The following is a 27,624-nucleotide window of genomic DNA, read 5'->3' as shown; positions in this document are numbered from 1 at the left end:
CATTATAATAAAAAAATTAATCTGTATAGATATCTCTTAAGCGGAGAATGGCGAGAGCCTACATTTCCTCTCCGATTTTCCTTTCATCGTTTGCATCTTATCGGCGTTCGTTGCAGTGCTGCACATAATTATATTTTGTTTACAGAAAAGGAGAGGCGCGGTATCTGTCACAATTTCTCCGGTGTGTTGGACGGTACACCATGGCTCCTGTCGCATGGCGTTCCTTGGCGCGCGTTCAAGTGTGCGATTGCAGATGGCAGGAATGCTAGAAAAGAACTAATAGTAATAATAATTGGTTCACAGGAAAGAAAAGGCGCAGTATCTGTCACACTTGTTCTGTGGGCACCTGAACCGCGGGGAGTGAAATCGAAAAAAGATAAAAAAGTGTCGGAGTGGTAATTTCAACCACTTGGGGATCTTAGACGTGCACTGACAGAGGGGTGGCTGCTCCTGTCCCTACGGGGCTGGTACTGGTAGGTCACCGCCGCTTGCGGCGGGGGTTATAGCCTACCACCGGGCTTGTATTTGTTGTAGGCCGTCATTGCATTTACAATCGCTTCGGTGGTGGACGACGGCTGTTGCGACGTGCGTCTTTCTCTCCCTCTTCTTTTTCTTCTCTGTTTTCTCCTGTCCGCACGAGGCAGCGGAGGTGGCTCAGCTACAGAGCCAGTAGCAGGCCCGTGCATTGTCTTTTTTTTTTCATTCAGTCGCAGCAACAACACTGACATCGCACAGCACGCGGACGCCACTTAGTTTCGCCTCTACCGAAACGCAGCCTGCCGGCCTTGGCGGCCCCTTTTCAGTGGAGGCGAAAAGCAAGGCGCCCATGTGCTGTGCGATGTCAGTGCACGTTATAGAACCCCGGTGGGCGAAATTTCCGGAGTCCTCCACTAACCCCCCAAACCAACCAAATGCAGCCGCCGGCGGTCGAGATCAAACCCGGCTGCTCCGGCATAGTAGTCGGGTGTGTCATCTTTGCACCACCGCGGTTAATCTCACGGAATATGACATATCTCGCGCACGGCATTTCGTTCATGAGCCTAGAAAGACTTTCGCTTAATAACCCTCGCAAACTTGTTTTGTCATCAAAAACAACTGAATTTCACCTGAATCTCAACGCAGTTTCGGAATTGTTTGAAGCGCGAGATCAACTTATGAGGTGATCGAAATGGTGCGTGCATGAGACAGCTACAAACGCGCCTATGATTTTAAAAAAAGAATGGATTTGTTGTGCATTCAAACGTAAATTTCATTACTTGGGACGCTAATCGCAAGCTTTCCCGTTGTGTTCCTGGCCCTACGTACAGCTGTTATCACCAGTAGCGGTAATTTCAGAATTAGGAAGGTAAATTTTGTTAAAGCATAGAGTGACTGGCTAGTTGGATATGCATACAGGAGACTGCAATGCAGTAGCAGAGAGTATTGAAGGCCTCACGAGAAGAACGCAAACACAAGCGCTAACTGACAACTGTATTTTAAGGCAAAACGAAAATGGTACGAAAATTGGGCGGGAGCTGTACGCGTGATCTGTGCGTCGCATACGTGCACTGATGTGTCACTTTGGCGATGTAAATATACATCTCTAAAAATCTCTGCACCCAAATTTATGGCCGATGCCCCTGTATGGGAATGTGCCGCCAGTTTAGAGGACAACAAAAACTACAACAGCAGCAGCGGAGGCTACGCGAAGAAGCTTCGACAGATCTAATATGTCTGGATGGCTACAGATTATGATCGACAGAAGATACGGCACAGAGCGGACGCCATGGTGAGAGGATGACATGACTCTGACCTACTCCATGTTGGGATTTATTGAGTAAGAAACGAAGGGATTCTTAAGGGGCGCTACTAATTACATAACAGGATCCAGAATTCATCGCACGGTACAAATCCTCCCGACAACGTGCGAAAGGAGCAAGGAAGGCTAAGCGAGCATCGGAGATGCCTGAAGAGCGGGAAGAACGTCTCGCTAAGCGGCGGCGTTAAGTCTCCGATTGACAAAAACTCCGAGTCGCTGCCGAACTACAAGGACGTCCAACGGTACAGTAAAAAGAAGCCAAAGCTCAGCGAGTGTATGAAGGTAAATTTCGGCTGTAATTTGGAATTGGTTTGTTTTGGTTTGTGGGGTTTAACGTTCCAAAGCGACTCGGGCTATGAGAGACACCATAGTGAAGGAATCCGGAAATTTAGACCGCCTGGGGTTCTTTGACGTACACTGACATCGCAGAGCACACAGCTCCTTGCTTTTCATCTCCATCGAAAAGCGGCCGCCGCGGCCGGGATTCGATCCTGCATCCTTGGGCACAGTAGTCAGCGCCCTAACCACTGCACCACCACGGCGGGACTTATTCAGCATTGGATTCTCACGTTCAGACTATCCAATGGGTAATCGCCATTGATCTTGTGTACCAAAGAGAGACCATTATGCCCGGATATTGTGCAACCAAAATTGAGACATGGGCGCAGCCATCTTAGTTTGATGGTGGCGCCCCGTATGAGCCAAACTGGGAAAGTCCGCTGCGGCTCCTCTTAACGCCATCTTGGGCTGTGCTGTACGTACGTGTTGATGCTGCTGTGCGGCAATGTAAAAGTGCTGTTTCGCGATGCTCGTGAAAGCCACCCGACACCTTGGTGCTATTTGTGCTTTGTTTGCGCGCGCCAGCAAATCATATACCATCCGTTTGGCATGGCGGTAGCTGTTGGAAACACCACTAGCGGCCGGGGTGACTCTGAAGGACTGTGCTCCACTTCCGCAGTGAGGATGTATCTGTTGGATCTTTCACGATACATGTACTTTCAATTATATTTTATAATCGCAATGGTAACTGTACACAAACACACAGCGAATGAACCGTACGGGCAGCTACCGAACGCGGAATGCAGATGATGCTTGTTATCGCCGCATTGATTTAACGTGAAGTTCGACCCATTTCGATATGCGATCGAGCTGTCCTGCTTCAACAATGTATACTTTCAAGTTAAACCATGGTTCAAGACCAGCACATAAAAGAAGTAGTGTCTAAAGTACCATCCGTCGACGTTTTTATGCAGCCTTGGTGTTCGTCCCGCGGCGCAACATCGTATACCCCCGTCCCGTACGTCGTAGCAGCATCGTTTTCACGACCTATTGTCGAGCAAAACGTCTAAAAACGTGCGCTCTCAGCTGCACCATGAACGAAGGCGACAAATTCGCAGCACATACAGCAGCGCTTACGAAAGCGGCGCCGCCCGCTGGCGCGGTGTACGGCACTCTCGTCGAGCGCTACTCGCTAGTCGTCGCTAGGCCTAAATTGTTTCGCATCGAAGGCATATCTGACGGTGCAATTTGTAATTGCTCAGCGCTAGAGTAAATGGTCTCTCATGGAACTGCATTATTGCCGATCCCATTGTATCAGTAAAAGAAAGATGTAAATTTCGGTGACGAGCAGCGGAGCCAGCGTGCAGACGAGAGCCGTGCGTCGCACCAGCGGCAATGTGTTGCGTAACTTATTTGTCAATAACACTGTATGAGTCAGAAATCCGCAAGAAAGTTTTTTTTTTTTTGCTGTCGGCTTATTGTTTAAGTGAAGAACAGATTTTAGCGCGCTCTTCTTGCGCAGGCGGGAGAGATCCGCCGTATATCGTTGGCGCGGAGGGCTTGCGGGCGGCACGGCCTGCCCGACGCGCGTGGTTACTACGGCGGAGGAAGTGAAATGGGCATCATATTCGTGAGTTTGCCATTGGTACTAAGTCTATCTGGCTTACATAAAACGTTCATGGGCGAATTAAATCAGGATAGACTGGAAAGCGGTGAAGCAGAAATATATCACAGCCGAATTCGGAATGTCGATGCATGCTTCCCGCATACGCTCTCGGCAATCATCTTGCAATTTCTTTAATTGTTTGTGCAGTCCACGATCACGCATTGCTGTCACGATGACATTACTACTAAAAGGGGCGCTAATAAAGGTATTTAAGTTTCTCAAACGACAATATACCGAGGTGCAAGGCCGCTATGCTATGCATGAAGCGTGCGAACGCACAGCTCACTTTGTACTGACAACAATGGGCCGTCGCAAGGAATCTGATTACAGAGTATTTTCCTCCTCTCCTGCTTGCTCTCGGTAAAACGGTCTGCAATTTTTTGTCACGCCACCTGGTGGATTCGCCCGACACTGCACTCGCGGACATCGCCCGCATTCGCCCAGATGGCGTATGTGTATGGCGTATTTATCTAGGTTAAATGAAGGAACGGTACAGATGAAACTTCATGAACACGATGTTCACTGCACAGCGCGAGTGTGTCGCAGTCGGACTCGATGGAAACGAAGATGTTTGCTGCACAGCTCGAGAGTTCAAGGTCGAACGTTCGGATCCAGAGGACCTTGAGGTTTTTATGCGAAAGTAGAGCTTCCGCTCTAATAAAAAAATCTGGCCGCGAATGCGCCCCGCAACGCGCCGTCCCACACACGTCATTAGGCGCGCCAGATCACAAGGCTCGCCAATGTCGCACACTTTGCCTCAGTGAGGCAGCGGCTACTTATAATGCGAAAATGCGTCGCCCTAATCGGTTGCTAGGAGCAAGGTTTAAAAATTACTTGTAAATTTCAGGTTTGGTGTGGAGCTTTTACTGTGAACTCGAATACTCACAAATGCAACCTCTATAGAACTGTGTCGTTAGAACCTGAGCAATAAAATCGTTTCGGTGTCACTAACTGTACTCTGATGGTTTTGCAGGCACTGACCTAATTCATTGCATTGATAAATAAATTCCTCCATTGAAACGTTTTCCTCTTAAAAAAAAAAAAACGAGAGCAGCTTATTGTTCTCAGCTTGCACGTTCTCAACCTTCTTGCCAGCCAATCAAACGGCTAACAGAACAGGGTGTCATGCACAGACTTTACCACATTACCAACAACAAGATGATGTTACGTTGTGCGAAATAATTTGCAGCACTGCTGTACATTGCGTGAGGTCATTTTACACCAGAAATCGACTGCATAATCAGAACTTTGGCAAAGACTCGCGCCATAATGTCATCATCACTAAACGTTGAGATGCATCTGCTTGCTATCATCTCACTGTGTAATGCTATCTTTTTAAACATCATAAGGTGATTACAAATGCTGATAAACGCTGATGCTTTCAAAAGTATAATGCGGCTTGTAGGTTTACTAAATTTCACTACGAATTTCATTTGCATCTGCAAAGAAAACTGTTGCAGCGCCACTAGCAAACTGCACCACGTGGTGTCTCCATGTGCATTATTAATCTGATTCGTCACGTGCTTCAACAAGTTTCACCTCTAACTGAAACTTATGTCGAACTACCGGGTTAATTGAAAAAATACGAGAGAGGCCTTCGCCCTGCAGGGGGTATAGTCAGGCTGATCATGATGATGATGATGATGATGTCGAACTAAATTAAGAGTATACGATAACTTTCCCAGCATGTTGCTTTGTTGCAGCAGGGCACTGAGTAAGGCTTTTCTATCTCTGATGTATCATGGTTCTATGGTGCCATGACGCTCACCAACAAGTGCAAATACGTTGCTGGCTCTAGACAACACTTCTGATATGAGTGTAGCACCTTTGAAGCTTTGTAGTGCGGAGGCGGGCTGCAGGAAAAGGCTGATGGTGCAATTGAAATAAGGCATAGGAGTCGGCAAACATTAAAGGCCACGTGTTGCTGCCCATGTCCCTGCGTACATCAGTGATCGGTGGAAGGGTTTAACACTACATTTCTGCAAGTATCCTAGCTTTCTAAGGCATAGTGTAGATGCATGTGACCACATTAATTAATAGCGCATGCTTGGGTGTTCATAAATCTCAAGCGCTGTAGAAGAAAAAAGGAAACTGGACCATGTCGAGCACGCATATGCGACGATGAAGGAAGAAAACAAAACAAGAGGGAACCTGTTTAGCAGATACTCACCTTGTTCAGGTGTCATGGTCCCCTTGTGGTCGGACATATCGGTGTCGACAAAGCCTGGATGTACCTACGTTTTCGACAGGTCAAGGTACCACAAAACCAAGGATATAAGCGGTCATCAAAACGTGCCTTATTTTATATTTATCACCTGCCTCAACTATGTTATGAGAAACTGAGCAATATGGAGAAGCTGAACAATATTTCCATGAAAGATGTGAAACGTTTCTTGTTCTGTTATGTTCGTGTGAAGTCATGACGTACTACATCAAGAGTAGGCGCGTTTACCCGTGCAGCACCGCCCCACTCCCTTGACGTATAAGGGAGCGCAGTCTGGAAGCAACTCCAGACAAACTCGTATGTCGCGCCGGCACAGTGAGCCGCATGCACCCGGCACTCCGTTCACTGTTCGACCTGTTAGGCCGCAGCGGCCGATCTCTCTCACTATCTTTGGGCCTGCCCACAACCTCGGTCTTTCGTATCCATCTCGGACCCATCTTGCTCTTCCCGGCAGGACGCTCTGCTTGCAGCCAACCTGATAAACCAGCGAAGACTGGTCACACGGGCGAGGCGTGAGGCGGAGGCCAGAGGGCTCCGGACATTTAGGAGCCCTCTTGGGATATAAGAGTTTTTTATTATTACTATTTCAATAAAGTTCATTCCTCCTCCTCACCTTCCTCCTCGTAGAGGAAATAAAAAACATTCACGGAATGCACCAATGGAAACCTCCAAATCTGCTGCTGCCGTTTGATCATTTAACGTGCTGTATACAAAAACTATTGCTCCATACATATGTACTTTATTCTGCACTTTAGCTAATAATAGCCTTGGTTGCTTTTGAACCATAAAACCCAACACAAAGTATAGTTATGAAATGACCTTGTTTTGCTCTTCATCAGTGTAATTTTACAAATACGTGTCATTTTTTTTGCCATGTTGGCACCTCGAGTGAAGCTTGATACAACCTTGCATTTTCGGATTTCGGGCCACTGCTGAAAAAGAATTATACTGGCTACGTACAGTCTTGGTCAAAAGTCCTGAAGCCAAAGGATTTTCATCTCGGCCACAAAATGAAGCCGTCACGGCGCCATTAAAGGCTAAAAGGCTGTGAAATGTGCCGAGATAGTTTCTTGCTGTGATAGTAAATAATTGCCCAGCAATTTAAAAGCTCTTGGGTCTTAAATGATGGCATGATTGCTTCATTCTGCGGTTGACACGAAAATACTTTGGCTTAAGGACTTTTGATCAAGGCTGTACATAACTGCGTTACATACTATTTGCAAGTCACTTTCAGCAAAAAGACCCCCTTTATAAATTATATTTTGGCTTGAACAAGTCACAACATTAACACCCAAAATCTACAGCAGAAAAGTTTGTAGAATAAAAAATAGACGTGCCAGAGTATAAAACTTTGGGGGTTAAACGTCTACGAATAAGAAAAATTGACTGCGAATTGAATAGAAAGTTTTCAAATACTTCCGCATACTTTTCTAATCATTTGGGATATCAGCGAAGATAATTCGTACGAAGGACAAATGACTTTCCGCGAAACGCAGTTACGAAAGGAAACAGCTAGGACATTAAAATTTGTTTGTTACCTTAATTAGCAAATATGCTGCATCTGCGAGGTCTGCCAGGCATCAGTCAAACTAAGTAATAAATTCTATTGTGTAGACCAGTGCCTTGCTTATAATTCTGCGAATAATAGTCGTATTCGGTGAAAAGCTTATAATGCGACAGTTTGACTTGAATGCTCACAATCGCGCTGTCGGTGGCAGTGAGCTATCTGCGGTACCCCTATTCTAAACACTGCAACCGCGACAGCACGTGCGGCCCGAAACTTCTACCGTTAATTCCGCCCTTCTCCGAAAGGCGGCCGCTTTAGCGCACGCCGCGTCCATAGCTTCCGGCCACAACACGTATCCAAAAGCCGATCCGTCACCAGGGTGTATCCATCATAAGGCTCCCAATAGTGCATAAAGTATTTCGCCGCCACCACCCTTATCTTGGTGATCTAAACAGAAGGGTCGCTGTAACTCAGGTTCACACGTCAGTTGACTGCGTCGTAGCAGAACGCAATAGCAGTGCCGCGTGTTACTGCACGTTAACCCCGTAAACCTAAACTTCATTTCCGGCCCACGAGAGCGCAGGGGCCGTGCCATCGGCGTCTCGGCGCCTGTCATGCCGTTGATTTTCTTTTTCTTTTTTGAAAAGTTCACTACGCCAGCCAGCTCGAGCCTTCAGCGTCAGTGTCAATGGTTGCCTGAAGAGCGCCAACTCGGGCCTCTCCTTTCATGTGGGAGGGTGACATTAAAATCAGCCTGCCAGGAAACTTGAATTCATGTTACCCATATGCCACATATGCCACTCTATAACAGGCATGCAAGTGGGTTATGCACAGAACGCCGTTGAACTTTGATGTGTTCAGCGAGCGGAATGCTGGTTGTGTTCGATGCAACGTTGAACCCCTCTAATCACACACACACACACACACACACACACACACACACACACACACACACACACACACACACACACACACACACACACACACACACACACACACACACACACACACACACACACACACACACACACACACACACACACACACACACACACACACACACACACACACACACACACACACACACACACACACACACACACACACACACACACACACACACACACACACACACACACACACACACACACACACACACACACACACACACACACACACACACACACACACACACACACACACACACACACACACACACACACACACACACACACACACACACACACACACACACACACACACACACACACACACACACACACACACACACACACACACACACACACACACACACACACACACACACACACACACACACACACACACACACACACACACACACACACACACACACACACACACACACACACACACACACACACACACACACACACACACACACACACACACACACACACACACACACACACACACACACACACACACACACACACACACACACACACACACACACACACACACACACACACACACACACACACACACACACACACACACACACACACACACACACACACACACACACACACACACACACACACACACACACACACACACACACACACACACACACACACACACACACACACACACACACACACACACACACACACACACACACACACACACACACACACACACACACACACACACACACACACACACACACACACACACACACACACACACACACACACACACACACACACACACACACACACACACACACACACACACACACACACACACACACACACACACACACACACACACACACACACACACACACACACACACACACACACACACACACACACACACACACACACACACACACACACACACGCACGCACGCACGCACGCACGCACGCACGCACGCCCGCACGCACGCACGCACGCACGCACGCACGCACACACACACACACACACACACACACACACACACACGCACGCACGCACGCACGCACGCACGCACGCACACACACACACACACACATACATACATACATATATGAAGGAAAGAAGCCAACAGTCGGCGAGGCCAAGGAAAGCGTTGGGGATGGTACTTTTATGTTTTTTTTTTTTAATGTTTGCTTAGATAATCACCGAAATTAGTTTATCTAAGCGAACATTAAAAAAAAAACATAAAAGTACCATCCCCAACGCTTTCCTTGGCCTCGCCGACTGTTGGCTTCTTTCCTTCATGTATTATAACGAGCACCCTCATTTCCCCCTAATTGATCTGCTTATATATATATATATATATATATATATATATATATATATATGGCTAGGCAGCTAGCATAATCGATGTACGGGCTTTTGCCGCGCGCTGGCAGCCGCTCATCTGAAGAAAGGGCAAGTGATCTCGTGGAGTCGTGTTACAACTTACAAGTTTAAGATAGTGCCTTTAGGAACTGTGGCTATGATTCGGCGCGAGCTCAGATGAACACAAAATTAGGAATTTCTTAATGTTTACGAGGTTCCAACTGTTCGCATATTGAAAGCGCGTCACGAATTTAATCGCATAGCAGATACTATTCAAAATTTCGAACATTCACACACCACTAACAAACAGTGCGACTGATTTCGCTCGAAGCCAGTGTGCAGGCAGAAGCTCGGCATCACAGTTTCAGTTATGCTCTTATACCACGTACTGCTACACAGTGGCTACTCTGCAGCAAGGGCATTGCTTATTCCTGTGTAGCACCAACCATGCCATCAGTGAACTTAGGTAGAAAGAGTGCGAATTCATTAACAAGCACGCTAAGACATTATGCACAGTACGATGGGAAGCTGAACACAAAATGAAGTCAAGGAATACGGTACCAACTTACCGCATTCACAACAAGGTCTTCGCGAGGGTCCGCATTGAAATGGCGTTGCTGGATAAAGCTCATCACAGTGACCCCCAGCTTTGAGACAATGTAAGCAGAGTAGCCCCCCACTTCAGGCCCCCAACCTCTTTCACTACTGGTGCCATCTTTAGTATCCCTGTAAAAATGATGGAATGTAGTTCATGAGGATACAAATGAATTACAGTTACTATATGCAGTCGTGATTCGTTAATATGAACACTTTGGTTTCTGGGAAAAACTGTCCATAAGGCAAGACGTCCACAATAACGAATCGCGAAAAGAATTTAAAAATAAAAGTTCACTGTGATTTAATTAATTAAGGTCTCGTTTCGTGCACAGCAGTGGCCACTGACGCTGGAACTGAACGCAATTTTCGGAGCTACAGTCCTATTATCCAGGTCAACATTTTGATTGAAAAGACGGTGGCACAACTTGACGCGTCTGGTGAGACTTCTATGATACAATTGATCGTGTCCCCCCCCCCCCCCCCCCCCCCCCTCACATATGGATAAATGACTTAACTTCTCTGACTGTTGACATCTCAAGAATGTTGCTGCGGGCTAGTTGGTTAAACATTGCTAAAAGGGGGAACAGCGCACAAACAGGATGAAGAGAGGAACACAGCGCTTGTGTTCGTTCCTCTCTTCGTCCTGTTGTTTGTGTTACACGGCTATCTACATAGCACACGCTTCAAGGAGAGTTTTCTCCACATTCATGCACTATACAAAATGGCGAGGTGCATCGACTGGGCAGCATCGTACTGTGAAGCATAAAACTAAGGGCCATCACTTAGTCGCTTGTATTTTTTAATTGCGTTCCTTTCGTTTCATGCACTCTAAATGCAGAAAACAGATCATATATGTTTGGGGTAGCAGATATTTTGTTCTCAACACTGTCCAAGTATTAAAGTAACAAAAATACATGGGCCCCAATTGCCTCTTGGCGTTTTCTTCTCGTCTATACTGTCCGAACTGCGAGTTTTAATATCAACGACGCGTAAATACATTAAAAAAGTTTGGCCCCCAGAAAAATTATTCATAGTCTAAGTCATCCAAGTTAACGCACCGTACACACGAAGGGAAGCCAACAGCCGCTGAAACCAAGAGGCTTGGGGATTTTTATTTTTTTTTGTGGTGTTGGTTAGTAGGAATTAGTGGTGTAATCATTTTTTTCCTCAAAATATAATCATTTATAATGTAAAAGAAAAGACGGCCTCATGCTGCCGATGAGATATCAACCCCGGCCACATGAGGCCAAGGGCAGTTCATCGCAATTCCAGCTACAGCGACAGCTGCAGTGTATTCATACGGATACCGGCCTAAAGTTGAGCGTTCATCTTCTCCACCCTCAAACATAGGGGCACCAGTGCAACATCCTCTAATGCCGCAAGTGCCACACGGAACATTATCGAATGGCGAAGTGCGAGTGATTTTTTTTATTTTTTTTTATTTGCTACCTAAGAAATCAAGACTGATCGGCCAGAACCAGATTCAGTGTACAAGCATAAAATAATGAGGGGCTCATTACAAGATATATTTGAGGAATCAACTAAGCAGTCATTGAAATAGGTTTTTCTAAGCAAACAAAAAAAAAAAAGAATGGTTTTAGCTCCCAATGTATCAGCTTTAACTTCTATCTGAGCTCGATTTATCTCTTTTTATGTTTCCGCGCGGTCTATATATATATATATATATATATATATATATATATATATATATATATATATATATATATATATATATATATATATATATATATATACTGCTACACCGCTGACCATCTTCTGGCGCCACCAAGTGGCCGAATGTCTTGGCACGTGGCTAAGCTTCATCCTCGTCTCTCTCGAGTTTTCGCTTGATTAAAAAGGGCCAGCTCGGTTGTTGTGCTGCTTGCTACGTGTGTTGGTGACATTTGGTGGATTGTGCAGGATAAGATCCCATGTACGTTGCCCCCGAAGACGTCAGTGACGCTGCTCATCAACGCGTGGACGCGACTCCTGTCCATAAAGCCAGCCGTCGCCTGCGAGGCCTACAACCTGAGTTTGAACCGCTGTCCACCCCGCTACGAACCATGACATCCACGACGAGCAGCCAGACAAGCCAGCCTTCCAGCAACGCCCCACCGTTCGTCCTTCTCGCACCGCGATCACCGCCATCATTTCATGGTGACCGGTTAGAGGATGCGGAAGACTGGTTGGCCAGTTTTGACCGTGTGGCTGCATTTAACCAATGGGACGACGAGCAGAAGCTGATGAATGTGTACTTCGCGCTGCAAGACTCGGCCAAGACGTGGTTTGAGAACCACGAGGCGTCCTTTGTCAACTGGGCAGCCTTTCGCCGTGAGTTACTTACAACATTCAGCTCGAGTGCGCGCAAAGAAAATGCAGAGATTGCAATTCGTTCAAGGTCTCAACAGTCAAATGAGAGTGTGGCCATGTTTGTCGAGGACATGACGCGACTTTTCAATCGGGCCGACCCTACCATGCCTGAGGCTACGAAGGTACGGCACCTCATGCGCGGGGTGAAGGAGCAGTTGTTCGCTGGCTTCATGCGCGACCCCCCAAGAACTGTCGCAGATTTCGCGAGAGAAGCTACCAGCATGGAACGTTCCCTGCAGGAACGGAGTACGCAATACGGCCGCCAGGCAAGCGTAGCGGCCACACCCTGCTGCGCGTCCGTGCCAGCAGCCAGGGACGAGGCATTGCGGGAGCTTGTGAGGAGCATTGTCCGCGAAGAGCTGCAAAACCTCCACTTGAATGCTCCCTCTGCAAAGAATTATTCTACCGTGGACGTCATCCGTGATGAAATTCGGCGAGCGGTGCAGCCACCACCACCACCAGCACCACAACCGGAGCCATGCATCATGACTGATAGTGATGTCTTACGTCGACCTGCTCCCGAGCCAGATCCATTCCATCCCGTTGTCGGACCACCGCCTCGCTACATACGCCCCGTCGAGCAGCAACAAGATCTGCGCCCCGTCGAGCCGCAGCAATACCAGCGTCCCGCTATCAGCAAGGCGCACTTGTGGCGCACGCCCAACAGACGGCCGCTCTGTTATCACTTCGGCGAATCTGGTCACATTCTTCGCAATTGCCCATACCGGAGAATAGGCTTGAGAGGATTTCCACCAAACGCGCCTCGACCCGGCTATGGCGAAAGACCACAGGAGATTGAGGAGTACCTGGCTGCTAACGAGATGCAGCCAACGTCACCACAACGGCGGTCGCGATCGACATCTCCGAAGCGTTTTGCTTCGCCCAGTCGGTACTCTTCCTCTGGGCAATTCAGAGGCACGTTCCCTCACCGGGAAAACTAAACACGGCGACCTCCGGGGGTGGGGCCGCCGCTACGTTTCAGATTAAACAGCCTCCACCCGACGATTTGACGCGACGGCCCGAGCGGCGACGACCCGATCCGATGACCTTACCGACGTGCTGCGAACGCATTGTTTCCGGGGAAATCTTTGTAACCGCCGACAGTTGTGATGTGACCGCACTTGTGGATACCGGCGCCGATTTCTCCGTCATGAGCAGCCAGCTAGCCACGACACTCCGTAAGGTTCTGACGCCTTGGTCTGGGCCAATGATGCGTACCGCCGGTGGTCATGTAATGACGCCGATTGGCATGTGCACTTGCCGCATAGAGATCTGCGGTTTTACTTTTACTGGCACATTTGCCGTATTACAAGAGTGCTGCAAAGATCTGATTCTCGGCATGGATTTTCTTCAAGAGTATGGTGTTGTTATAGACCTTCGGGAGCAGCTCAGGGTATCGTTTTCAACCAAGCGAGCCGTTGATAGCAACACGGACTTCCGGAAAACGATGTTGCGCGTCTGTGACGACCACATAACGATCCCTCCGCGTGCGAGCAAGTTCGTCACAGTCGAATGTGGTCTCATCACCGGCACGCGTGGCATTGCTGAAGCTAACATGTCACTGCTTCTAACTCGACAAGTTTGTGTAGCTCGGGGCCTTGTCGAACTTGTCCGTGGCCAAGCCAAAGTGCTAGTGGCAAACTTCACATGTGAACCACGACATTTGACGGCGAGCACGACGGTCGCTTATTTTGAAGAACTTGGAGAATGTACAGGCCAGTACGCTTTATCCAACACGTCAGACCTCGACAATGCGACGCCTACAGCCATTCAGACTGATGTGAACCCGCACCTCTTCCCCAGTGAGAAACGCTGCATAGAGAAGCTTGTCAATTCGTTCCGCGACTGTTTTGCATCAACCTCCAAGGTCCGACAGACGCCACTAACGAAGCACCGAATTATAGTTGCCGATGACCAACGTCCACTATGTCAGCGTCCTTACCGGGTGTCTTCAAAAGAACGTGATGCCATCCGCCGCCAAGTAACATAAATGCTCCAGGACGACGTTATCCAACCGTCGACGAGCCCCTGGTCTTCGCCTGTTGTCCTCGTCGCAAAGAAGGATGGAACCTTGAGGTTTTGCGTGGATTACAGACGCCTCAACAACGTCACGAAAAAGGATGTGTACCCCCTGCCACGCATAGACGATTCCCTCGATCGCCTTCGCCATGCCACTTACTTTTCGTCCCTTGACCTCCGCAGTGGATATTGGCAAATAGAGGTTGACGAGCGAGACCGTGAGAAGACCGTTTTTATTACGCCGGACGGTTTGTATGAATTTAAAGTGCTCCCGTTTGGTCTGTGTTCGGCCCCTGCCACATTTCAGCGAATGATGGACACTGTACTCTCTGGTCTGAAGTTGCAGTCATGCCTCGTATATCTCGACGACGTTGTGATTTTCTCGGACACGTTCGACGAGCACCTGAAACGTTTGCGCGCTGTCTTCGAGGCCATCCGATCTGCCGATCTCTCTTTAAAACCCGAAAAATGCCACTTTACTTTTAACGAGCTGAAATTTCTCGGCCACATTGTCAGCGCTCGAGGTGTTAGCCCAGACCCAGAGAAGACAGTCGCTGTCTCTTCATTCCCCAAACCAGCGGATAAACGAAGCTTGCGTCGATTTCTCGGCCTCTGCGCGTACTATCATCGCTTTGTTAACAATTTCTCCAAGATCGCTGAGCCTCTGACCCGCCTGACAAAAGACGCCGAGCCGCTCTTTTGGGGCCCCGACCAGGAAAACGCTTTCACGGAACTGAAGTCCCGTCTCCAATGTACGCCAATACTTGGCCACTTCGACGAAGAGGCCGACACGGAACTGCACACGGATGCCAGTAACGTTGGCCTCGGTGCGGTCCTTGTTCAGTGGCAGGACGGTGCAGAACGTGTCATTGCTTACGCCAGTCGCACTTTGTCCCGTTCCGAAGTTAATTATTCAACTACCGAAAAGGAGTGCCTCGCTGTTGTGTGGGCAGTCATGAAATTTCGTCCGTACCTGTACGGTCGTCCGTTTCGTGTCGTGAGCGACCATCACTCTCTGTGTTGGCTGGCAAACCTGAAAGATCCATCGGGTCGGCTTGCTCGATGGAGCCTTCGGTTGCAAGAATTTGACGTTACAATCGTGCACAAGTCCGGCAAGAAACACAGTGATGCTGACTGTCTGTCCCGCGCCCCTACTCCCTGCCACGCGGACGGCTCCGACGACGATTCCGTTTTCCTCGGTGTTATCGCGACGTCCACCTTATCCCGAAAGCAGCGGGCTGACTCTGAACTTTTGCCCCTCATTGGATACCTCGAAGAACCGTGTCATCTCCTCTTGAGCTCTTCAGGCGCGGACTGTCGTCATTTTGCCTGCGCGATGGTGTGCTCTACAAGAAGTACGGTCCAACAGAAACTGCTTATCTACTTGTAGTACCCACAACGCTACATGACGAAGTTCTTCGTGCGTGCCACGATGACCTTTCTTCCGGCCATCTCGGGTTTTCTCGCACATTGGCACGGATACGCCGAAAGTACTACTGGCCCAGGCTAGCTGCCGTTGTGCACCGCTACGTCCGTACCTGCCGTGAGTGCCAGCGGCGGAAAACACCACCCATTAAACCAGCTGGGCTCTTACAGCCTATCGATCCCCCGAAATTCCCATTTCAACAGGTCGGCATGGACTTACTGGGCCCATTTCCGAAGTCCTCCATGGGTAACAGGTATATAGCGGTTGCCACTGACTACCTTAGCCGCTACTGTGAGACCAAGGCCATTCCCCGTGGTACCGCAGATGAAGTTGCGCATTTCTTCATTCACAACATTGTACTCCGTCATGGTGCGCCAACAGTCGTCTTAACTGACAGAGGAACCTCGTTTACGTCTGCACTCACAAGTGAGGTACTTCGACTCAGTGGCACCACCCACCGCAAGACAACAGCCTATCATCCTCAAACTAATGGACCGACTGAGCGGCTTAACAAGACAATTGCCGATATGATTTCTATGTATGTAGACGACGATCATGGGAACTGGGACCGAATTCTGCCGTACATCACGTTCGCATACAACACTGCACTCCAGGAAACAACACGTTTCACTCCATTTCATTTGGTCCATGGACGCGAACCCTTGACTATGCTGGATGCCATGCTTCTTCCAGATTCTGCTCCCTCCACTGTTGTGGGGGCTGACCAATTTATTCGTGACGCAGAAGCTGCACGTCAGCTTGCCCGACAGCGAATTCGGCACAAACAAGTACACGACGCCCAGCGCTACAACCTGCGACACCGAGAGGGGACTTACACGCCCGGCGACCAAGTCTGGATATGGAGCCCAATACGGTTGAGAGGGCGCTCTGAAAAGCTTCTGCGGCGATACTTTGGACCTTACGAGGTGCTCCGCCGCCTCAGCGCGGTGAACTACGAGGTGCTACCACAAGGCACTGTACGCTCTTCTCGGCAGCCCAAATCTGAAATAGTTCACGTTGCCAGAATGAAGCCATATTACAATCGTTAAATCATTTCAGGGTCCAAACCAGAGCCAGAGACTCTCCCGTATAACTTGCCCCGCTTTTCTACTATTCCCCTACGCTTGCGGCATCGGGTCGATGCCCCTTGGAAGGGGGGCAATGCCACACCGCGAACCATCTTCTGGCGCCACCAAGTGGCCGAATGTCTTGGCACGTGTCTAAGCGTCATCCTCATCTCTCTCGAGTTTTCGCTTGATTAAAAAGGGCCAGCTCGGTTGTTGTGCTGCTTGCTACGTGTGTTGGTGACAATATATATGCTAAAAAATTAAGCGTATATATTATTCAGATAATTTGCTAAACCACTAATTAATTTTTTAATCATTTTAGTTTCGTTCCTAGTCCCAAAGAGGAATTCGAAGCCGTGAACAAGACGATGCCATATCAGTTCCCGAGTCGAAATAAAACTCGTTTACTAAAGCCCTGCATCCGCCGCGGTGGTGCAGTGGTTAGGGCACTCGACAGAAGAAGGAGAAAACATTTATTTACACTGAAGTGGTTTGGGAAAGGGATTTGCTTATGGTTGTGGCACTGGGTGGCAGACCCTATTCCGGGACGCTATTGGCCGCCGCCGCCGCCGCCGCCCGAGCTCTCTGGACCAGGGCACGTTGGACCTCAGGTCCGAGCTGGACAGGGCCACCTCACAGCCCTGCCTAGTTGACTGTTTTATAGCTTTTATATTTGTATTTTGCTGGGAGGCCCACACCATGTGGTTATAGGTCAGCATACTGCCCGCAGAATTTGCACCTACCCGTGAATGCCGGGTTCACGTGTTTTAGTATGGCGGGATTTAGAAAACATCCGGTTTGGAGCCGTCTAAGGTGGCACTCCTCAGATCTGTCAAAACCTTTGGTGAGTCCCGGGAGTGCCCTTCTGCAGAGGCGTAAATGATTTGTAATCTCCGCATAAGCTATGAGCGGGATTGGCCTGTTTGTCTCGGTAGCACCGGAGGATTGAGCGGAACCCCGGGGTAGAAACGCTCGGGCAGCCGCGTGAGCGGTCTCGTTCCCCTCCACCCCCTGGTGACCGGGCACCCATATAACCTGTTTTTTACTGGTAGCCGAATCTGAATTTTTCTTATGTGCCAATAATATTCTTCGGGCGAGTGGCGCTATCCTACCCCGCATGTAATCTCGGCAGGCCTGTTGCGAGTCCGACATTATGTAGGCTGTGTCGCAGTGGGTGGCGGCCAGTGCAATCGCCACTTCCTCCAACATTAGCGCGTCGTTAGCTTTTACTGAGAGCCCGTTCACCTGCTTTCCTTTGTGCACAACAGCAATGGTGCAGATGCCATCCTCGGTGGGACCCGCTGCATCCACGTAATATGTGGATGCAGATCTCGCATCCAGCTGTATACCCAAGGATGCGAGATCGAATAACGGCCGCTGCGGCCGCTTTTCGATGGAGGCTAAAAGCCAGGCGCGCGTGTGCTGTGCGATGTCAATGCATGTTAAAAAACCTCAGGTAATAGAACTTTCCGGAGCCTTCCACTACGGCATTCCTCCATAGCCTGAGTCGATTTGAGACGTTAAACCCCATAAAGCAAACCCAACTAGAGCCTTACAGCGCAATGGAATCCGACGCTGTTTTTTTTTTTTCGTACGAAACCGAAACCGAGCGCAATAGATGCGCAAGAAAAAGAAACATGATTTCCGGTGATAACGTGAACTATGGCGACGGCGTTCAGTTCAAACTGCAAGTGATATTGCACCATGTTACATGTACATTCTTTTGCCTTGTGCTTGGTGCATGTGAAGGGCCAGTCATTTCCTACTGCCGTTATGTTTAAGAACGATGGAGCGAAATAAAGTGCCTGGCACATCACAGTGAATAAAGAAATTCGAATCTGGCGCCGTGTCCAGGGGATCACTTCATCACAGGACTTCGTTGCTCCACTCAGCTCCCTGCTTGTCTCTAGCGCTCAAAGTTCGGTTTTAGCAAGACTTTAGAAAACGAGTTTCCTTTTGCTTCAAAAACGAACATGACCTTGTCTTGTTCACGGCCTAGAGCTTCTTACTGAAAATAACCACCAAAGGGATATAATTAAGATAATTAGTGAGCTTTAACTTATTAGCTGTACAGTCAGAAGAGTTTTACGGCAAACTGTGTCCAACACGGCTCAGAATGTGTTCCTGCGAGCATTTTTTTGCGTTTCGAACTTATTTTAAAGTAAGCTCAAAGGTTCGAATTTTTTAAAGTGTTCGCTGAAGCACACGGCATACACCTATATGGCGTGGCACAATATCGCAAGCTGCAGTTCGAATTGGGCGCAATCGTCACTGCAACGCATTAGCGGACATAGTTTTAGGAAACCGAACAAAGGTTGAGGGATCCCTCAGCGGACGTGTAGCACTTCCATACATAGAGCTTGCTGCGCGTCTAGTCTTGTGCTTCTTTCAGTTTATACGCATACACATAAGTACGTTGGTCCTGAATTTTGTAATAGTATCTGCTCTTCTGATTGTACTTCCATGTGTCTTGCTCTCTTTGGGCCATTAGGGTAAAAAAAAAAATGAATTAGAACTGCTTATCTTTAGGAACTCTCGAAACTTTGCTGAAGCACCCTGCATATGGTCAAGAATTGCGCGGGTGAACGTTCTCAAGATACATACACCCATGTGTTGGATAGCCGCTGACACACCTGAGTTGTTAAAGTTCCATGCGACATGCAAAAGTCGTGGGTTCGGATCCCGTCGGAGCCATGTGGTCTTAATTTATCTAATAATTCTATTTTGAGTAAATAATGATTACTATATTTTCCCATAATGATCAAAGCTACAAAAATTTTTCTTCCCGGCTTCGGCGGCTGCGTTTCGATAGAGGCGAAACGGAGTGGCGTGCTGTACTGTGCGATGTCAGCGCACGTTAAAGATCCCCAGGTGGTCGAAATTTCCGGAGTCCTCCACTACGGCGTCTCTCATAGCCTGAGTCGCTTTGGGACGTTAAACCCCACAAACCAACCAACCAACAAAATTTTTCTATCATTTACTTGGTTGCGTTGAGTGTTAGCTGCCTTCATAAGGTTAGCAAGTTGCTTTTTACGCAGGAGCACGTGATGTGAAATGGCAGGCAGATGGTAGTAGGTATTGTATGTGTACGTAATATATAACATAGTATATGTAGCAGGCAACGGGTAGAGTAAGGATTTTTTTTGCAAGCAGACTATTCAGTGTGACCGCATGATCAAACAATCAAAATTAAAGTGAGCAAATACGTACAGTACAAACTGCTCCACGAGGCTGCCGAGCTCTTCAAGAGTGATATTAGGGTTGCTGAATTTCTTCCTGAGCTCTTCTCCAGGAATTCTCGTCAGCATTCCAGCACAGCTGGTCATGTTGACCACCCTGGGGAAAACATCGCACTAGTACAGTGCACATATATGCCGTGTATGCTGCACAAAAGTATCCCTCATATAGTATACTATACTGAGAGATATCCCTTCCTACAGACATCAATTAAAGCTTCTAGTTGAAGAAAAGTGGGTAAATGGATGACAAAATTTTTCTCTCTCCACCGCAGCAGAAAAACATGGTTTTCATGTCTGACTGCCTGTATTCACAGCTTTAATCATGCTGTCAGTAATGGCAGAAGCCTAAAGGAAACTAAAACACTGAGCTGTTTATTATAACAAATCTATTTCGAGAGCTCCGCCACGGGGATTAGGGCGCTCGACTTCCGAACCCAAGGACTCGGGACACATCAAAATCATGGCGACCGCTTATCGGTACTAGGCAGAAAGCAAGGCGCCCGTATGCTGTGCGATGCAAGTGCACGTTGAAGAACCCCAGTTTGGTTGGTTTGTGGGGTTTAACGTCCCAAAGCAACTCAGACAATGAGAGACGCCGTAGTGGAGGGCTCCGGAAATTTAGACCACCTGGGGTTCTTTAACGTGCACTGACATCGCACAGCACGCGGGCGCCTTGCTTTCCGCCTCCATCGAAAAGCGGCCGCCGAGGCCGGGATTCGATACCGCGTCCTTGGGAACAGTAGTCGAGCGCCGTAACCACTGCGCCACCCCGGCGGGGCGAAGAACCCCAGGTTATTCATGCTCTAAGCGATGCAGTAGTGGAGGGCTCCGAAAATTTCGAAGAACCCCCAGGCTATTAAAATTTCCGGAGCCCTCCATTACGGCATTCCTTTATAGCCTGAATCGCTTCGGGACGGTAAATGCTATGTATACAAAATTTTTAAGCTGAACTTTACCTGCAGGGCATATGGCAGCAGTAGTGAGGTCAATAACACGAAATTCTACGACCACTAACTAAATATGTGCCCCTTGAGTGAACAGCTGCATGGTTTGCTTTGCTCAAAACTGACATTCTTGTGTGGTGTCATTTATCCTCGCTGATAAGATTTTAGTTTACCTATAACTCACATCAGAATAGGTGGAAATTATATGGAAGCAGTCAAATAACAAGGGGATATTGATGCCATATAATATTTGGTTTTGGTACATAAACGCGCACATGAGATGAAACCTTAGCGCTTATTATTCATACACATGCTTTAAACTGCAGGCAAATACAGATATTAATATTTCAGGTTGGCTTTTTAACGGGCTTTTCTTAATTACTGCTATGCAGTCAAACGTTGGTGTCCGGGTTCCAGACCCTGTCAATGGCTGTAGCTTCCTTTTAATGCCCAGCAATATGTGACCGACAATTTTTTGTAAACACACAGAGTAACACCTGTATTAGTTGCTCGTCTATGAGAAAAAAAGTTGGCGCTTTTCGTCATCTATATCTGGAAATGCAAACATAAAACTTTTTACGAGTTCTGGGGATAACTCTACCACTAAGCCTTATGACTTGATTTCCGCCTTTAGCGTTGCTCAATACATAAAGGACCTTTGATGCAAAAAAAAGCCTAAACATCTAAAAACAACGTACCTTGCATGTGGGCGCAGCAATGGGAGCAATTCCTTGCAGACATTAAGTGTGCCAAAAAAGTTTGTCTCAACAGTGACTTCAGCTTGCTCTACAACTGGTGCTGTGGAATCTTTCTACAATAAAGAAAAATAAACAGACCGAAAAAATATATCAATATCCATATTTCATCACTTAAGAAGCCAAAAAAACAACGGTTTTTTATCAATATCCATATTTCATCACTTAAGAAGCCAAAAAAACAACGGTTTTTTATCTTTCTTCACTCTTGCCTGTTTGCACATACAGTCTCTCCCGGATATATTGAACTCGGATATATCGAACTATTGCTTACAACAAACTCTCAAAATATCCCCTTGAAAAGCCCATGAAAATGTATAGGAGTGGTGTTCGCCTATATTGAACTGCCGTTCAGGAGAACATTCGATATACCGAACTGCGCGACGTGCCCCGGAAGCATTCGCCCTAATGGTGCCACACGGTCACTTTTCGCACGCGGAACCGGATCAGCTGTGCAGCCTTGGCAGCCTGCTGGCAGCTTTAAGGCTGTAAAACCACTAGACCAGGTGAACACCACGTCCGTTTGAGAGCGGCCTTCGGTCTGGCATGAGAGCTTTCAACGCGACATTTCTGCCATGCGAAGAAGCCAAGTTTCTGTGCACTGATTGTTGTGCGGAGAAGACAGCCTTGCTGAACGAATGTTGGCGGTGGTTCTCGCGTAACCTGCTTCGCTGTTGAATGACAAGTTATTGTTCGTTTGTAGCACACTGGTAACAGAATTAGACCTCTTATGACCAGCAGTGGCTTTTCCTGAAGCACCATATGTAGCAACGTTGTGAAGACTCCAACCCCAAAAGCACTTGCGCAACGCGGCGCGAACTGGCACACCGATCAGTTCCTATGTTGCACTCGCGGTGAGCGGTGGGCTGCAAATATGACCTGTGGGACGCGTATCGCAGCATGAAGCGCGCTGCTACGCCTGGGTAAACAGTATGCACTCGCTTGCGTTGCAAAGAAGCTCATCTGTCAACATGTTCTATATATCGAATTATTGGTATATCGAAGTATTCGCAATCCCCTTCGAGTTCTATATATCCGCTATGGACTGTATTCCCTTATGAAGACAATTATGTTCTGTCTACCAAATCGGATCATTCATTGAGTTCAACGGGCTCGGAATAATGCTCATAAGGAGAAAAGATGACCAGATGGTTAATCTTGGGGCTCATCACAAGTTACCGTGCGCTACCACAGTTAGCCCTAGTTATGCATTGTTTATCTAGACTTCCCATGGTTTTGCTTGATTTCAACAAGCTTGCCCTGGTTCACACACCATGTGATGTGCACTTCCCAAGTTGGCAAAAACGACACTGATAGAATTCCCTGCTTTAATCATGTTGTACGAACATGTCTGCACGGCCTATATATAGGAGTGGCGTGTCTGAACAGAGGTTCTAAGAATCCTGGTGGTTTCGGGTTGCCGTCTCAAAAGTGCTGCCCACGTTGGCAGCTCCTTCCGTTTGGGCCATGCCATGTGACCTCGTGACGTCACGCAAACTATCAACACAGACGCTAAGTCGCTACTACACGAGTCTACAGGCTTCAGTACAAACAAAAGTTCAGAAATGATCAGTGAGACTCATGGCAGATGTGTGTGTGTGTGTGTGTGTGTGTGTGTGTGTGTGTGCGCGCGTGTGCGTGCGTGCGTGCGTGTGTGTGTGTGTGTGTGTGTGCGTGCGTGTGTGTGTGTGTGTGTGTGTGTGTGTGTGTGTGTGTGTGTGTGTGTGTGTGTGTGTGTGTGTGTGTGTGTGTGTGTGTGTGTGTGTGTGTGTGTGTGTGTGTGTGTGTGTGTGTGTGTGTGTGTGTGTGTGTGTGTGTGTGTGTGTGTGTGTGTGTGTGTGTGTGTGTGTGTGTGTGTGTGTGTGTGTGTGTGTGTGTGTGTGTGTGTGTGTGTGTGTGTGTGTGTGTGTGTGTGTGTGTGTGTGTGTGTGTGTGTGTGTGTGTGTGTGTGTGTGTGTGTGTGTGTGTGTGTGTGTGTGAAAACCTTTATTTGGAGGAAGCTTGAGGTAGCCGGAGCAACCTCACGCAAACACTAGGTGAGCTCCTCATTACAGGAGCCCATTGGCAACCGCCGCGGCTCGGGCTCGGTGGGTCAGGGCCTTCTGGCTTGCCAGGTCGGAGCAGCCGAACAGGTCTGCCTCCCAGTCCTCCCGGGTGTGGTTAGGTTTGGGGGCGAGGTTCGGGGTTGCTTGGCATGCCCACACCATGTGGAAGATGTCCGAAGACTTCTCCGCACAGTGCGGGCATTTTCCTGTACAGGCAGGATCAAAGTGTTTTAGAACTGCCGAGCACAGCAGCATTTTCGAGATATATGTGACAGTGTTACCTTCGGCGAAAGCTACGTGATTATGTTGTTATCGCCTATTTGAAGGAATGGCAGGGAATTAATGCTAGCATCTCACATGGGACGTCCTGTAGCCGTCGGCATTTCTTTCAGGTGAATTTTTCGAGCCGAATTGGATCATCCTAGCCTTGTAGTCAAGGAAGCGGACACTCCCATGCCACCTACCAGAGGCATATGCTCGTGTATTTACAAGGTGATGAGGCTCCTCACTCCCACGGAATGCGGCGGTCTGTAGGTGTTGACATCGAATAGCTGGATTTCCGACGCCGACTGGCTCAATCTGGGACTGCTTTCTCTTGAACCGTATCTCCGTAACAATGCATCACGAAGCACGGAAACACTATCGCAAGAAATAGCGCTGACTGTCGCCATCGAAGTAGCTACAAGGAGGTTTCGGTAACGCCTTCCAATGTGGGCGGCTCACCAAGTCAACACAGGTGACCAGTGGATTGAGCCTTACTTTGAACTGCATTTCCCGAGCAAGGAAATTAGGGTTCACGGCCTGTATTTAGGCAGCCGTACGCAAAGTGTGTGGAGAGTTTTTGACGGACTTCTGCATGTCTCAGTGTCAGGCAGCTGCAAATATATGAAGAATAAAACTCTAGTCTGCTCCTGTCCCTTTCCGCCGCATCTTAGCAAGTCTGAGAAAGCACCTGAGTGCCTCGACCTGGCTGAGACGACCCAGGTGAAGCCAGGTCCCGCACCTAATTGTACGCATATGAGCAATAATTATTTGTGACAACAGCAATAAAACAAAAATACACTTGCTTGGTATGCCACGCCTGCATTGTTCACAAGCACATCGAGGCCTCCATAAGTGCTCTTGAGGAAGTCCCGGAATTTGCGAATGCTCTCAAGATCAACAATGTCAAGCTGATGAAACTTTGGATGCAGAGACTGCTTGCTGAGCTCTGCCACAGCTGCATTGCCACGCTTCTCGTCCCGAGCTGTTCAGGGAAATGAAATGGGGCACGGTGTCTTTTTTTCGAGTTCAATTAATATAAGGGTCTTTTTATAACCAGTCAGTAACAGCAGCAGTGACAATAAATTACAAAAGACAGTAAACGCTCACCGCCGACTATGATACACTACTAATTAACCGGAGTCTGCACCACAACAAAGCAGCAAAAAAAACAAACAAAAAGTAATTGATAAACATTTCGCACCAATCCGTACCAAGCATACATATGCCTCCTTTAGAATATAGGACTGGGCTGTCTTGTGCGCAGCGACGATAAAAGAAATCGGAGCAGGGACTGCAATAAAGAACTCTGACACATACGAAGAGAGGACCTCACGCCATCTGAGCCTTTTGAAGATAGCATTTGATGCAAGGAAAGGAAATACCAAAAGAAAGCGATGCAGGTATACAATTCACGAAAATGGACAATTTAGTGTACTCTCTCTGCTACTAGTAAATAATCTATCAGTAACAGGCTGCAGAATTTGCTTGTGATATCGTGTACTAGAGCCATTTAACGTATTACAAACGGCAAAATAGGTCTTAACTGGTGGAGTCGAAGGGTTCTGCAGGCCAACAGTAAATGACGCACACAATTCCTCCGCGACAGAAACTAGTCCATTATAAGGTCTTTTTGGTTACCTGTATAAAAAGCTAACCATCAGCCCAAACTGAAAGCGCAAAAATTTCGACGCTCCTGGCTTGTTTGGTAAAACATTAAAAACTTATTTTGTTTACTGATCAGATCCGTAATACACCCGCGGCGTACCACTGCCCATAGTTAGCCAACTACTATCTTTTTTCTTTAGGTTGTATCCTATTATAAAGTGCCCAGTTGGCATCGACGCGCGCATTTTGCTTGCCAAATCCGGTGGTAACAGAGACACCTGTGCTTATCTTTCGGAGCATTTTGTACTTATAACAGCACTGGCACGTTCAATAAATATGGTCTCTTCGAAGTTACAATCCAGTCCCTGTCAATAGACGGCTTCTATTGCTTTTAGTTGGTTGGTTTGTGGGGTTTAACGTCCCAAAGACAATAATGCAAGAATTCAGCTTGTTTGTGTGCGATACTGCTTCTGAACATGTAGTGTACAAGTAAAAAAGCAATTATAGAAGACAATATTAGCTAGAAAAGCTTCTTTCATGAATCTTTGAATACACACTTGCCACCTATTCGTGTCTGTACAAATTGTAGAGTTTACCACTAATTTTGATCATTACGCTTCGGATTAAAAGAAAAATTATTACAGTATAGGACTTCTAGCCTACCATCTCCAATTAACCGGTGTCTGCATGAAGCCTTTACGAGCTCACTGACTTGCGTTGATGTGGAAACCAAACGAAGTCTGGCTTTGCAATGCAGGCTTTATGCTTTTCAGGACTTTGCCATGATTTAACATGGCTTACAATGGCTCAGTATGATTACAATGACTTACCAGTATTTTTCGACTGAGTAGCCCTATATAATTTTGACTGCACCTGTAGAATCAATTGCACACGGCTGAAACTATGCATTCTCGTTATTTTCAAATAATTAATAATGTTCACATGTTTGATTTTGACAGGAGTTATAAGGCGTAGGAAGTGGACACCGTTGGCTTAATATTGATCAAACGATGTTCCACCATGTGCGCTGAAGTCTAAATACATGTATAAACACCGTTGCAGTGCGAATCACTGCAATGTAACAAGTGCGGCTGGCATTGAGTTTGCGATTTTTGACTTAAGACGTTGCAGCAGATCGCCAAGCTACGATGGAAAGACCTTTTTTTTTTTTTTTTCGTTGCCATTCAGCGTGTGAACCTAAATATTGCGTCGACCTCAGTGCCAGTTTAGACAGGCTAAGCTCGCAAGGAATATGAACTTCCAGTGCTACCCTTTACTTTTGTTGTTGTTTGTACGGCAACCAACTGATGCCAGTGAAGTTTCCTGGAGTTTACATGGCATGTTAGAAAAATATATAATCCGCAATATTTCAAAGACGAGTAGAGATCATTGAGGAATCAGTATATCGTATTCCCTTGCGCAATGCACACTTTCTTATAAAGATATGTTTGGCGCAATTGGGAAGGTGCTTTGATTACCTGTGGCAAAATTTACTCAACGATGAATTTA

General features: G+C 47.5%; 1 protein-coding gene across 1 annotated transcript in view; it reads right to left on the bottom strand.

Moving 5' to 3' along the window:
• The window catches only part of LOC146199584 (carbonyl reductase [NADPH] 1-like), a 45,323-nt gene that overhangs the window by 11,910 nt on the left and 5,789 nt on the right, over positions 1-27,624 (bottom strand). Inside the window, exons 3-7 of the mRNA XM_084595104.1 lie at positions 25,314-25,492; positions 22,145-22,257; positions 20,474-20,599; positions 10,354-10,510; positions 5,914-5,977 (exon numbers count right to left, since the gene is read on the bottom strand). Coding sequence (XP_084451230.1) covers positions 5,914-5,977; positions 10,354-10,510; positions 20,474-20,599; positions 22,145-22,257; positions 25,314-25,492 — 639 coding nt within the window. The remainder of the gene's footprint in view (positions 1-5,913; positions 5,978-10,353; positions 10,511-20,473; positions 20,600-22,144; positions 22,258-25,313; positions 25,493-27,624) is intronic.

The sequence above is a fragment of the Amblyomma maculatum genome, chromosome 2 (assembly GCF_055883805.1).
Source record: "Amblyomma maculatum isolate TAMU_Amacu chromosome 2, ASM5588380v1, whole genome shotgun sequence".
NCBI classification, from domain to species: domain Eukaryota; kingdom Metazoa; phylum Arthropoda; class Arachnida; order Ixodida; family Ixodidae; genus Amblyomma; species Amblyomma maculatum.
This window is presented reverse-complemented; position numbering and strand designations above follow the sequence as displayed.